Here is a 12,640-nt window from a genome sequence, read left to right as displayed (position 1 = left end):
GGCTTCTGTGTTTTTGTTTCTCACGTTGTTTGTTCCTTTGTGCTCCAGTCCACCCTTGTCTTGCCTTTGTCTCTGCGTTATCCTGAGCTCCGCTTGTGTGAAGTTAGTTATGTCTCAGTGTTTGTTTACCTTCCTGTGTTATTTTGGTCAGTTTTGCTTCCCCTGTTTCTCTCCCCGCTGTTTCCTGTTGTCTCATTACCCCTTGTGTATATATTGCAGCCCTTTCCCTCTGTTCTTTGTTGCATCGTCCCCTCTCAGTGCTGTGCCGGTCTGTCCCTGTTTTTGCCTTGAAGGTCCTCAGTTTTGGATAATGCCTCTGGTTCTGCTCCTGGGAGGATTTTTGTACTTTGAGTATAACGTTATGCCTGTCTCCGGAGTCCTGCAATCAGGTCCTCACTCTGCCTGCCGCACCGCCAGCCTTGACAATTTGCCCTAATTTGGAGGCCTTGCCCTAACTTTTATCCAAATACTTTTAGTCACCTCTGGGTTAGTAAAGATATGTTCCAGCAAAAATATGTTTTCAACAATAATCATTAAATCAAAACAATTATAAGCATGCTGTAAGAGATCCACATTCTATGATTATGTTAACATTTTTACAAATACTTTTTGTTAACCACATCCTAGAACAGGCTAAACATTCAATGAATTGCATTTTAACAGTTGCAAAAATAACAGTGCAATATTAATTGTGCACAATACCAGATGAGAATAAAACAAAAAGTGTCCTTTATTCTCTGATCTCAGATTGTTTTAGTCCTGCCGGCTTTAGTCAGTTAAGTCAGTCAATCAGTCAAATCCAAGTTGCTCTGTGTTCAGGAGACGGTGTTTATGCTGGTGTGGTACAGCAATTGTCCTACTGCACAGATGACACTTTGTGATGGTGGGAGAACAGCCTGTTCTCCGTGGGGCCAAGAAGGATCAGTCCTGTTTGGTTCAAAAGTTCTCAATGGTGGCTCGCCATCCCCCTCGTCAGGCAGAAATCCAAAGAATTCAGTTCCATGTTCAAACGCTCTAACCCCCCCCCCCCCAAAAAAAAACCTGAGTAAACCACAAGGCTATCACTACAAGAGTTCAGTTTTTTCTAGCTCGACATGTGGCCATATTACAAGTAACGCGTGCGTGTTAGTGTTTTAACGTAATTTTTACTAATAAGATTTGTAACTGTACAGTTTTTAATCATGGAATGTGTTTTAAATTTCACTTATCTTATTTATCCATTTGATGTACACAATTTTAACATTAAACTAAGGCTTGAGTAACTTGAGTAGGGAAAAAAGACCCTATAACACAGACTGTATTGTCGCCGACATGTTATTCCACACCTCCACTGCTCTCTGCACCTGTGTGTGTTTGTGTGTGTTCTGCTCGCTGTGCTGAGAATTTCAGCGTTTAGCTACTGTAACAGATCACTGTCACAGTAGAGCAGTACTGCATTAGCAGTAGTGCTCGTTTGGTACTGAGGGGCTCCGACAAAAGATATTTTTATGCTTTAATCCCTGATTATTGACTAAAAATGGACTTACAATTGAAACATATTTAGGAGGACCCATGTGAATGCAAAGTATTACAACATTAAGAGACTCAAAAGCCCCTGGACAAATAGCTCCTGGGATCACTGGGACACACAAGGTGGCGATTCACGGAGGAGTCTCCACTAAGACAACTATTATGAAACTTAACTTTAATCTCAGCCAAACCGATTTGCTCAGGAACAAATGAAACACTGAAATAAACCAAACTTCACCCATTAGATATTATCTGATTTATATCTGTGTTTAACTTCCACTCAGTGGCAAGAGCGTGTCAGCAGTCAGGTGTTCCCTCCAGTTTAGTGAGCCTCAACTGCCCAGTCAGCTGACAGCTGGAGAGGGGAGCCGGCTGTTAGACCAGCGGGAAGAAACATCTCTGAAAACATTGTAGTACTTTTGCAGTTAGGCAATATTTATATAAATTGAGCAAATATATGTTTACACCGCTTTTGAGTTTCATTGCGCAATGAATCATGGGATAGAGTGGGCTGTGAACGATACACCCGACGTAGCCTTCAAATCCTGGGAAAAGGAGGATGCACTTGAAGGAGACTTTGTCTTCTTACTGTGACATAAACAGCCTTCAAATGCATCCTTTGAAGGATGCAGCCCCTGAATTTGGGCACCGCTCTGGTTTCTGCAGCCCCTCCCATTAAACAAATAACAGCTCATGGAGGGAGAACTAAAATCTGACTTTTCTTTTTTAAACAAACACTAAATTTAACACATGAAGATAAAGTCTTGGTGGGAAAAGAAAAAAAAATATGACAAGACAGGAGACATTAAGCATTTTATTCAAACACAGTTAAGCTGTACAATTATTTGGCAGACAAGCATCATTTGTGGCCACATAAAAAGAAAGAAAAAACAAGTTTGTACATAATCTGGTGAGATATGTGGGAACCCTAGTGCCTGTTCTCTCATCACAGTTTCTGTTGCATTATACCTTGTTACTGTCTAACAACATAATTAAGATTACCAGTTTAGCAGAAGACTACAAGTGGGGGTGAGACACAATTACATTTACATGGTCTAGTAGTATCATGAATGCCAGTCTACACCAGGAACATTTACTTCCTGTATACAGGACACAGAGCGCAGTAGTGTTTCACATTAAACACTGACCTGGGAAGACTTGACAGAGCTCTTAAATCTCAGTTCCACTCAAAAACAGCTGTTTGAGAAATCTTGTGATTTAGAAAAGGGGCTACACTGTGTTGTGGATTAGTGCATGAGGAGGGAGCTGCATCCATTGTATCACCAACATTACTCAGCTGACTTTCATATATTCCTGTGTCAATGCGCAAGAGATGTACAGTTTCTTCCTTAGTTTATTAGCTTTAAAATATGTTATTTCTCATCACGACTGACCTTTCTTTCCAAACCCCCTTTTCTTGGAATCTACTAGAGTAACTCTGCATGACTCACAGTCCTTATTTATCTCACACTGGGCAAAATTACGTGTCTGAAATGAGCCACTATAGTTTTTCTTCTGACTGGCTGCCTCTTGCAAACAGAAGGTTTGAACAGCAGGTGGGTGGGGCTTCCGTGGCATCACTCTCATTAACATACAGAGAGCCAAGAGAAGGGGGGGGAAAAAATGACCCCTTTACTTGAACCTTTTGCTTGATGTTTAAATTATATCACCAAAAGTAAGGAAAGGCATTATACTGTAGGTCAGCTTTAATTAGACAGCTTGTGTAGGATGAAAATTTGTTTTATTCAATCTTGCTGCAGGTCCACTGAACACTGTCAGAGGGCGGTGGAACTTATTGTTACCATTTACTGCAGACAGGAAGAAAAAATATTCAGGACAAAAGCTGTGCTGGAACAAACTGTTAAACCATGCATTAACATATTTTGATTCTGAGGGCGATTACTTACAAATCTTTGAAATAACCGAGATATGCAGTATGTTAGCTACTTGGGTACTCACAATACACACCTGTGGGCTACAGTAGGATATTCAGCTTACCACTTAGTTCCCACTGTATGCAGTTTTTACATGAATATTATTATTTGTTTCATTGATCTAAGGAAATAAATCCTGAGAATTTACATATCCAACAATCTGCTCCACATATAAAACAGGGCCTGCATGCAGGCAGGAGATAAAACACAAATTACAGCTTCTTCACTGCCAGATACTAAATACACATCATACATTTACACAGATCACACTCAGAAATCTGTTTATTTTAAAAACTGACCAAAGGTCATGAGATGTGCCGGGCACCTGTTAAAGTAACCTCTGCACTTTTTCTCTTTAAAAAAAAAAGTAAGAGCAGTGATAAACAGGGCAACGGACTGGGTAAGTTTGGCCTACATGTGGGCAACATCGTGTGACAATATACAATTCAGTAAATACACACAATCACAGCCTCTGACATGCTGAGAACATCAGTTCAAGTTTTATTTGAACTTAACTGAAAAAAGTTAATTTTACTACTAAATCGAAATACCTAAAATTGAAATTTGTTTAAGATGTAAGATGTGCAACTTCAAAAAAATGAATTTGTACTCAAAGTATGATAAAAATGAGTTGCTTGATTTTAAAATGATTTTCAAAATAAAAGCACAAAGAAGTCACTTTTAAAGAAAGTGACTTGTTAATGGGCTGTTGCCTGCACTCAACTGAAACTGTAAAATTTAATAAAAATCCAGTTATTTTTAAATTGCTAAACTTAAAATGTAATTTTAGGGTGAGTCGAATAAATCTAATAAGTTCACATGCTGACATCCTGCTTTAGCGGTATGTAATTGTCACAGTTATTGAAGGTAATTCAGAGTACTCTTTGCCTCCGTTTTCACCATCTTTGCATTTATTCTGTTTACACTCCATTCAAAACTTCAAAGATTTGACTTTTTTTTTTTTTCATGTGTTTATATCTGTCGGTGTTGCCCAGTCCATTGGAGACATTTAAAAATGTGCCTCTTTACTTTGCAAAGCCTCAAACATTAAGACAATAAAGACGTTTTTAAAAAAAAAAAAAAGCACAAATCATATGCTATGATATGAAGACTGATCAACAGCCAACAAGAAACGTACACACAAAAACAACTCTAAAACCACAAAAATGTAATTCTAAATGTAGTTTATCCAACATTTCCAAAAATTCCCCTTTTCAGCTTTTATAATTATACTTCATCTTCAATTTTTATTATTTTGGAAATTGCAGCAGAAAATTAAGAAAAGGCAAATACACTATAATGGTTTGAGACACCTTCATATGAACTCTTTCTTCAGGTGTTGATTTTTTATTGAAGTTAAAAGTCTGATCTGTGAGATGTAACAAGTTTTTCCAACAAATTAGAGAAATGAAAAAAAAAGAACCATATTGCACAACCCTGCCAAAAAAACAAACAAACAAAAAAAAGTAAGATTCAGGAAACGCAACAGATGCAACGTACAATGCAGCAAATGCAATAGTCACAAATCAATACAATAATCAATGCAGCGTAAAGCTGGGAGATCATCATTATTATTTTAGGTCAGTCTGATGTTTCCAGTGCAAATCCTTCTCCAACAGTTCACACTAAAGTTCAACTAAATGTGATGGGGTTGTTGACGGGTTTCAATGGTGTTTTTGGGTAAGCTGAAGGTCCTGGAAGATGTACAGATGGACAGTCAAACCTGCTTAGGGCTGAATACTCAAGACTTTTCTAACAATAGTGCATTTTATTACATGAACTTTGGGACACTAATATGGAGGCTCCATTGTATTCTATATATTTTTCTAAATCCTTTGCATGCATGTCTTTGTATATATTTCACTGTAATGCCTGTTATGTCTTGTTTTATTGAGTTTTTCCCCATTTAAAGTATATTGTGTTGAAAACTAAACTGGCACTGCATTTCCCATCAAAATTCTGACCTTAATGATTGAATGTATAATCTAAGCTCCTGATTTATTTGCATTTTTAAATCTAAACTGAAAACTTCATCACGCTCACAAACGTCATGCAGTGGTTGCTAAGGCTGCTTGGTTATGTTTAGGGATTCATTTCAGAACAGGCTGCTGTGTTTTAATAAACACACATTTATAATATATGAGTAATGCAGTGTAAAACGCAGTCACAAACTACCCTTGCATGTGTATTAGACTTTCATTTACTGAATTCCACAACTTCAGCGTATATAAAGAGTTGTATATTGTAGCAGCCATTGCCCCCGCTGAAACAGCGGACTTCTCCATAAATGGCATCATGTGCATTTTGTTTTCTGTCTTAAAGGAAAAGAAATAAAAAAAATAAATAAAAAAAAAAACACAGCCCGTCTCAAACAGAAGAAAACTCAACACATAATATTCCACCTCAGGGGAGCTCTTTAACAACATACTTAATCCTCATTCAGGTTTACCACCAGTATAAGGTGTCAAATATGCTAAATATTATGTAGCTCCCAAAGAAACGAGTATTTACGCGTAGTTACCTTCATTTAACATGTGGTTATTAAAAGGGCGGGAAAAGTCAGAGTTTAATCCGGAGATTCAATCTTAGAACAATCACAAGTCCGTGTGTACATATAAACACAGACAACGCTTTTTTTAAAAATGATAAGTCCTTTAGGTTTATGTTCTTTCTATGATTTATGTTTTGTATAACTTCTAGCTACTGAGAGTGGAAAAAATGACATTTTAAAACCCTACGGAAAATGAAAGGCTTGCATACCAATGTGTTAAGCCACGTCCACCTAGTTAAAACTAACCATAGGAGGAACATTCCCTCATGTTTCGGTAATAGTGAACATATCTATGTATATGCATACAGATCTGCAGATATCTCTATAATTAATCGCGCATGAAAATCCTCATGAAAAGCTCATGTGTGCTCATCATCAAAAAAAATAACAATTTGCTCTTTTGGTTCAACTTTACTCACATGGTAAAGTTTTGTCTTGTCACTGAAAGTCCTGCAAACATTTCTCCTGTCATTGCTTAAAAAGTCTGGAGTGACATTAACTTTGTAGTCAGTGTGTGGAGCTGCAGCCTCAGTCCTGAGAGTGTGTCGGCCAGCCTCGGCGTGCTAGTCAATTCACTGATCCTGCTCTCAAGGCTTAAGAAATTTATAAAAAGAAACAGCGCGAAGACAGAAACAAATAAAAACATCATTTCCAGAACCCCAAATCATGTAAACATGTAACTTCACACATCAAAAGCCAAATATTCAATCAATCAACACAGGACGGAACATTTTAGGAAGAAGCAGCTCATAGATCCCTGACAGGATTCCATGTTTCTGTGAATCAGGGGATTTTCTCCACTATTCAAAACCCTATTCATAAATCTGCAGAGCAAAGAGGGAAGAGTTGGCAATTTTGGTTAAATAAAATCATTTTCTAAGATGTAGAACTGTTTGAATTCGTCAAACGTCAAGAAAATCTGTACACGAGCCAAAATTGGGATCAATTTTACCACATCGAGGAGTGTGAACTGAAACGCCCTAAATTAGTATTTCTTTGTGTGTTAATGATCAGTACCCATGAAAACAATTAGTCATGTTTCAGCAAAGCAGCTAATCATTAAGGGAGCGTCCAGAAACAAAAGTGTGCCTTTAGCAAACTTCTAAATTTCACAATCTTCTATTTTCTTTTATCAAAACATATTTGAACTTGAGGGGAGACCTGGATCATTTAAAGCTAGAGCTCAGTTATATAAAAACATGCGATCTGTAAAGTTGCATGAAGGTAGAAATTATCTATAAAGACCAAAACCTGTATCAGTATTTGTTTCAGCTGCACGTTAGGCTTTTTTAATGCTTGTTTATTGCGATTTAATTGATTTGGATGATGAAATGTGGTTTTTGGTCCCTCGTTGACCTTTTTTCAGGCCCACAGGTTGCTGTATGCACCAGCTGCAGCAACAAATTTAGCTAATAAAATAATAACTAAGCTTCTTGCACTGAAAAACAGTTTTTAGCCTCTACATCAGAAATCTTTGTAAAACTAAAACTCCACTCTTTGCCTGCCTTTACCACAGCTAGTGTAGGAAATACCATTAAAATCTAATCTGAGAGGGCACTCACTCACACGAGCACACACCTACATACAGTACATGCACATAGAATTAGACAGAAACAAAGAAACATACAGCAGGCCACCATACGTTCATATCCCTCCTCGATATGTGCTGATAAAATTACACACCACAAATTGTCATCTGAGAGCATAAACCTTCGAAAGTGCAAAGAAAGACTGAAACCTGTACAGTTAGCACTTTATGGTATGATGCTGAAGTATAATGTGGGGGTCGTGAAGCTTTCACAAACTGCTATTTACAGCGAGGACGATCAGGAGTTCAGAGGTCCGTTGGGTTCTCTGTGACCTTTCGCCTCCTCAGAGTGAACAACCTTCAACGTGCCAGGTCAGTGTGGCTGGCACTCAGGTCGCGACTTTTTCTCAGATGATTATTTCGTTCCTAGAGGAAACGAAATGGTCAGAAATCAGATGCAGAACAGAAAATACACAATCATCCCAGTGTGTATGTTAACATTTAGTCTGAGCGAAACATGTTTGTTTAAAATGTAACTGAGGTGGTTATATTAAGAGGACTTCTTTATAAAGCGTAGAGTTTGAAAACAATTTTACATTTTTCAAATTATGTAAAGTCGTCAACAGAATGCAAAGACACAACAGCGATGGCTTTATGGCCGAACGGCCTGTGTATGGTGTTGAAGAATTATTTACTGAATTTAAAGTAGGGCAGGGCTGTACTTCATTGCTATACCGCCTCTAACTTTTATTTAAATTAGGCAAATCATTAAAACACTTAACTTTTTACAACTGCAAAGCCTCTTGAGAAAATAGGAGTAGCAAAAAAGAAATGTCAGTTAAAATCCGCAGTGATTACAAAAAGTACCTTAAATAAAAACGAAGGCCTGTAGCACGCTAAATCAACGTAAGCTATAAATGGGTGAAATTTAAAGTGTTGCTGCATTAAAACCTCTTCTTCTTCTTCTACATTTTTTTTTAAATTATGGCAAAATAAATTAAAAATAAAGGTAAAAATAAATAAAACTCACTAAAATTTGACTGAAAATCAAAAGCTTGCATGTCTTATACAGAAGTTAGTAAAACTAACAATGAAGTTAACAGTTAAGTGATGTTTTGCTTCAGTGTAAGATGAGTCCAAAAGTATCTGCAGAAGGTTCTTAATGTTTCTTCACACCCTCGACAAAAAAAGAAACCTGACATTTTCATCATGTTTTTTGCCCTATAACAACACTGATGTAGAGATTTCCCTCAACTTCCTACATTTCCCAGAATGCCTTTTAACCCCACTGAGAAGAGCATTTGTTGTATCAAGGCATCTCTCTGTGTAGAAACTGTGATTAATAAACATCTAAATAACATATCCAGATCACTCAAAAAATTCGGCCCCGGCCGACACCGATTATTTCATCAAACTCAAAGGAAGTTAAGAGCTGAAATATCTGGTGATAATTATCATCACACCATTTTGGCTCAAAAATGTGTGCCCTTCTTCTGTAACATACTAAAATCTATTTCAGAAATATCACAGTGAGTCTGAAATTTGCCGTCTTCAGTGGGCCTATTTTGTCTTGAAATAGTCACAATTTCCAAATAAGGGAAGAAAGAAAAAAACAATGTTTAGCATCTTTGAAAAAGTATAAATATGTCATTAGTAACACCTGTGATTACCAATCATTTCATGACAAAATGGCTCATTATTTTCCTAGAACTGAAATGCTAAATGAAAACAATAAAAGTGTCCTGGCCATGCTGAACAGGTGCTTGTTTTTACACTTTCAGCTGCAGGATGTGCCCCCGGCCCGCAGCAGCATTAAGAACGCTGCAGATACTTTTAGACTCGCGTCTTGATACTCAGCTCCTTACTTGGTAGTGGTCATTCGCAGCCTTGTCCGCCACGTTAAGAACCCCCAGAGAGCTGGCTCGCTTCATGCTGCACCCACATGCAGGGAGGTGGGGTTAAGGGTCAGAGGTGAGGGGGGGGGGGGGGGGGGGGGGGGGGGGGGGGGGGGGGGGGGGGGGGGGGGGGGGGGGGGGGGGGGGGGGGGGGGGGGGGGGGGGGGGGGGGGGGGGGGGGGGGGGGGGGGGGGGGGGGGGGGGGGGGGGGGGGGGCGGGGGGGGGGGGGGGGGGGGGGGGGGGGGGGGGGGGGGGGGGGGGGTGAAGAGTCAGGTGTGAGGATTTGAGCTCAGTGGAAATGTTGGTTAATGACATTTGTGATATTTTCACACACTGATTAGTTTCACGAAACGCTTCTTGGGAGACATTTATCATGTTTACTCTGTTTATGAATGTTATTAGGCTCCATGTAAAATCTGGTACCACTTTCCCAAAGCTGGTCTGAGCTGTATGTAATTTGTGCATGTTTTAATGCTTAGAAGTCGCCACAGGAGGGAATTTTAGGTTGCCAGGTTGTGAAAAAAACATCCTGCCTTTATTTATTGCTCTTCAGCATGACAAGTTCAATAATCTGACCTGTGACCTTTGAATAAAGTGCTGCAAGCATTTAGAACAATTTATCGATTGTTCAATTATTTCTCAAAAATGTAGTTATTAATTGTCCTACATTTTCATGAAGGTGTAAACAGTCATTTATGCTTAGGATACACATTTAATGGTACAACTGTCTTCTTTGATTAAAGCCATTAACCACTGGCCTTTCGATGGTTAATGCGCTAATAAATTAAATACAGGTTTGTGATTCTTAATTAAAAACCTTAAAAACTCTTCAAACTGAAAACTTATTTTCTTATAATTGCTGATTAATTTTATGTAATCACTTATTTATTTGTAGTTACATTTTTGCTGCTTGTACTTTCCTTCTTACATTGCCTTTATTTTTGTAATCTGTTATCTTAAATACAAAAATGTAATTAAACTTAATTTACTTACATTAGCCTCCAAGTCTCCTTCTTTGTGTTTTTCAGTGGCTTATAAAAGTACTTTCAACTTAAAAATACATTATGAAGTATGAGATAAATGTTATTGATTTCATACCTACTAATAACTCAGCCGTCAATGATTATTTTAAATCTGGCAACCAAAAATTTACTCATATTTCTTTATAACTGATCTGCACCGTACAAATTTGTTTAGATGGCCTTCCCTAATGAGAAAGTGGTAACATATTTGAATGGCATAGTGCAGCAGTTTAACTGATGAGTGGTGTAGACTGATATTTACACACACACACACACACACACACACACACACACACACACACACACACACACACACACACACACACACACACACACACACACAACCTGGTTTCAGTACAGCGACACTGCAGAAAAACATCCATCCTGATGAGAAGTTAATAAGTTCAGCACATTTTCTCATCTCATCCAACATCATTATAAAAGTGAGTGGATGCATAAACTAGTTAACTAAAGCTAAAGATGGCCTAAAGCGAGCAAGTATATCTTAAAAAGCAGCAAGTAAAAATTTTGTGTACATGGATAAGCTTTTAATAAAACTGTTAACACTAAAACAAGCTCAGACAAAAACTCAAAAACCAAGTGGTGTTTTTTTTTTTTGATATTTTACCAATGTGTTTTTGTTTTTTAATACAATAACCTCAACTCAAGAATGGTTTGGGGAGCTCCTGTTCACTCTGTGTTGCCAGTCATACCATTCTCTCTTAGCCCTCGTTTCCTGTCTGCAGCTGTACTGCAGTCAAAATTCTGCTTGGGTCAAAATACACAAAAACATGAAAATGCAACGTCCTCAGTTTTGTTTTGTTTTTTAACCCATTGTCTGTTCAAACGGAGAACTCAAAAACAAAATTTTTAAACAACAGATAAAATGGACATTTCTGCAGTGATTTACTGAGAACCTATCGGGCATGATGATGGTGATGATGTTCATGACGTCCATCATGTTCATCATCCTCATGACCCTCAGAGAAGAGCAGCACCAAAAGGAAACAATGAAGAAAAAAAAGTGCGCACACAGATGAGGCATGCAAGTAGGCATTCAAATGGAAGGAAACAAAAAACATTTATTCATAAATAAAATCAAATCAACATGGTATTAAATTCTACACAGGAAGAGCCATGCAGACAGGTTGGTTTTCAAAATAAAATTCACAAAGAAAGTGAAATAAAAGTCCAAAGCTTTGTGAAACCAAAATATATTTCAACTGAGATAAAAGATAAAAAACAATCCAAAGCCACAAAATGCAATAAATAGATGTAACTATTAGTGGTTAAAACAAAGAATCCCACTGGCACAACAAGCTAAAGGCAGTTCAAAAGCAGACATTAGTCGTTTGTCTCATTGCAAATGCTCGTTCACATGGCCTGTCACAGCATGTGAGTGTGAGGATTGTGTTCCCATTGCATGAGTTAGCTCCCTTTGGATGTCTCTTTTAGTGAAGTTCAGGTTTGGTCAGGATGACAGATACTGTGTTCTAAAATTATTATCTGAAAATAGAGATGAAGAAAAAAGTGCAAAGTTTCCAAAATAAAGCCACAGATTTTAATACTGTTAAATGACATTTAAGTGCCTGAAATTCCAGATTTCAATCCCTGAACACCACTTTATTGTAGAGTTGTTTATTTAAAATGAGACAAACCAAGAGGAACGCAGTGCATTTTATAATCAACAGTTAAGTGTTTAGTGAAACATACTGAACTTGTGAAATGAACCCCTTCTGACCTTCAACTCAATTTGATCGCAAATTCCAAACAAACCTGAAGATTCCCAAACAGACAGTAAACTACACTTTTCAGTGGAAAGTGTCACAGACTGGGGGTCTCAGCGCTCTCAATCTACTCAGACTCCTACATGGACACACAGAGACGGTCGTCCTGCAGCAAATGGTTTTTGCAAACTGCTGTTAAACTTAGTTAATATTTGAAGCTAAAGAGACCTCCTGTAACAGAATGAGAGCAGTTTCAGATGAACAGCTTCCCCCTCAGAGCACAGAAAGTTGTGCTTGTGTAAAGGTTTAATAAATGTATCTGAACCTAAACTCTCTTCTTTTCCCCAAAACCTAAACCAACAAGTAAAAACGAGACTGTGAGTAACTGAGGTCCACAGCCAGACTCTGAACTCCTCTCTGACAGCGAGGTGTGTTTGTTCCAACTCCACCCAACTACTTCTCCACATGGACGT

General features: G+C 38.1%; 1 protein-coding gene across 2 annotated transcripts in view; it reads right to left on the bottom strand.

Moving 5' to 3' along the window:
- Positions 1–2,319: 2,319 nt before the first annotated feature.
- The window catches only part of klc1a (kinesin light chain 1a), a 43,734-nt gene continuing 33,413 nt past the window's right edge, over positions 2,320–12,640 (bottom strand). The window contains exons 16-17 of one of the 2 annotated variants that reach the window (XM_030718416.1): positions 9,388–9,454; positions 2,320–7,948 (exon numbers count right to left, since the gene is read on the bottom strand). In XM_030718416.1, coding sequence (XP_030574276.1) covers positions 7,883–7,948; positions 9,388–9,454 — 133 coding nt within the window. In that variant the 3' untranslated portion in view covers positions 2,320–7,882. The remainder of the gene's footprint in view (positions 7,949–9,387; positions 9,455–12,640) is intronic. The other variant, XM_030718417.1, reaches the window with a different exon arrangement.

The sequence above is a fragment of the Archocentrus centrarchus genome, chromosome 22 (genome assembly GCF_007364275.1).
Source record: "Archocentrus centrarchus isolate MPI-CPG fArcCen1 chromosome 22, fArcCen1, whole genome shotgun sequence".
Taxonomy (NCBI): Eukaryota; Metazoa; Chordata; class Actinopteri; order Cichliformes; family Cichlidae; genus Archocentrus; species Archocentrus centrarchus.
This window is presented reverse-complemented; position numbering and strand designations above follow the sequence as displayed.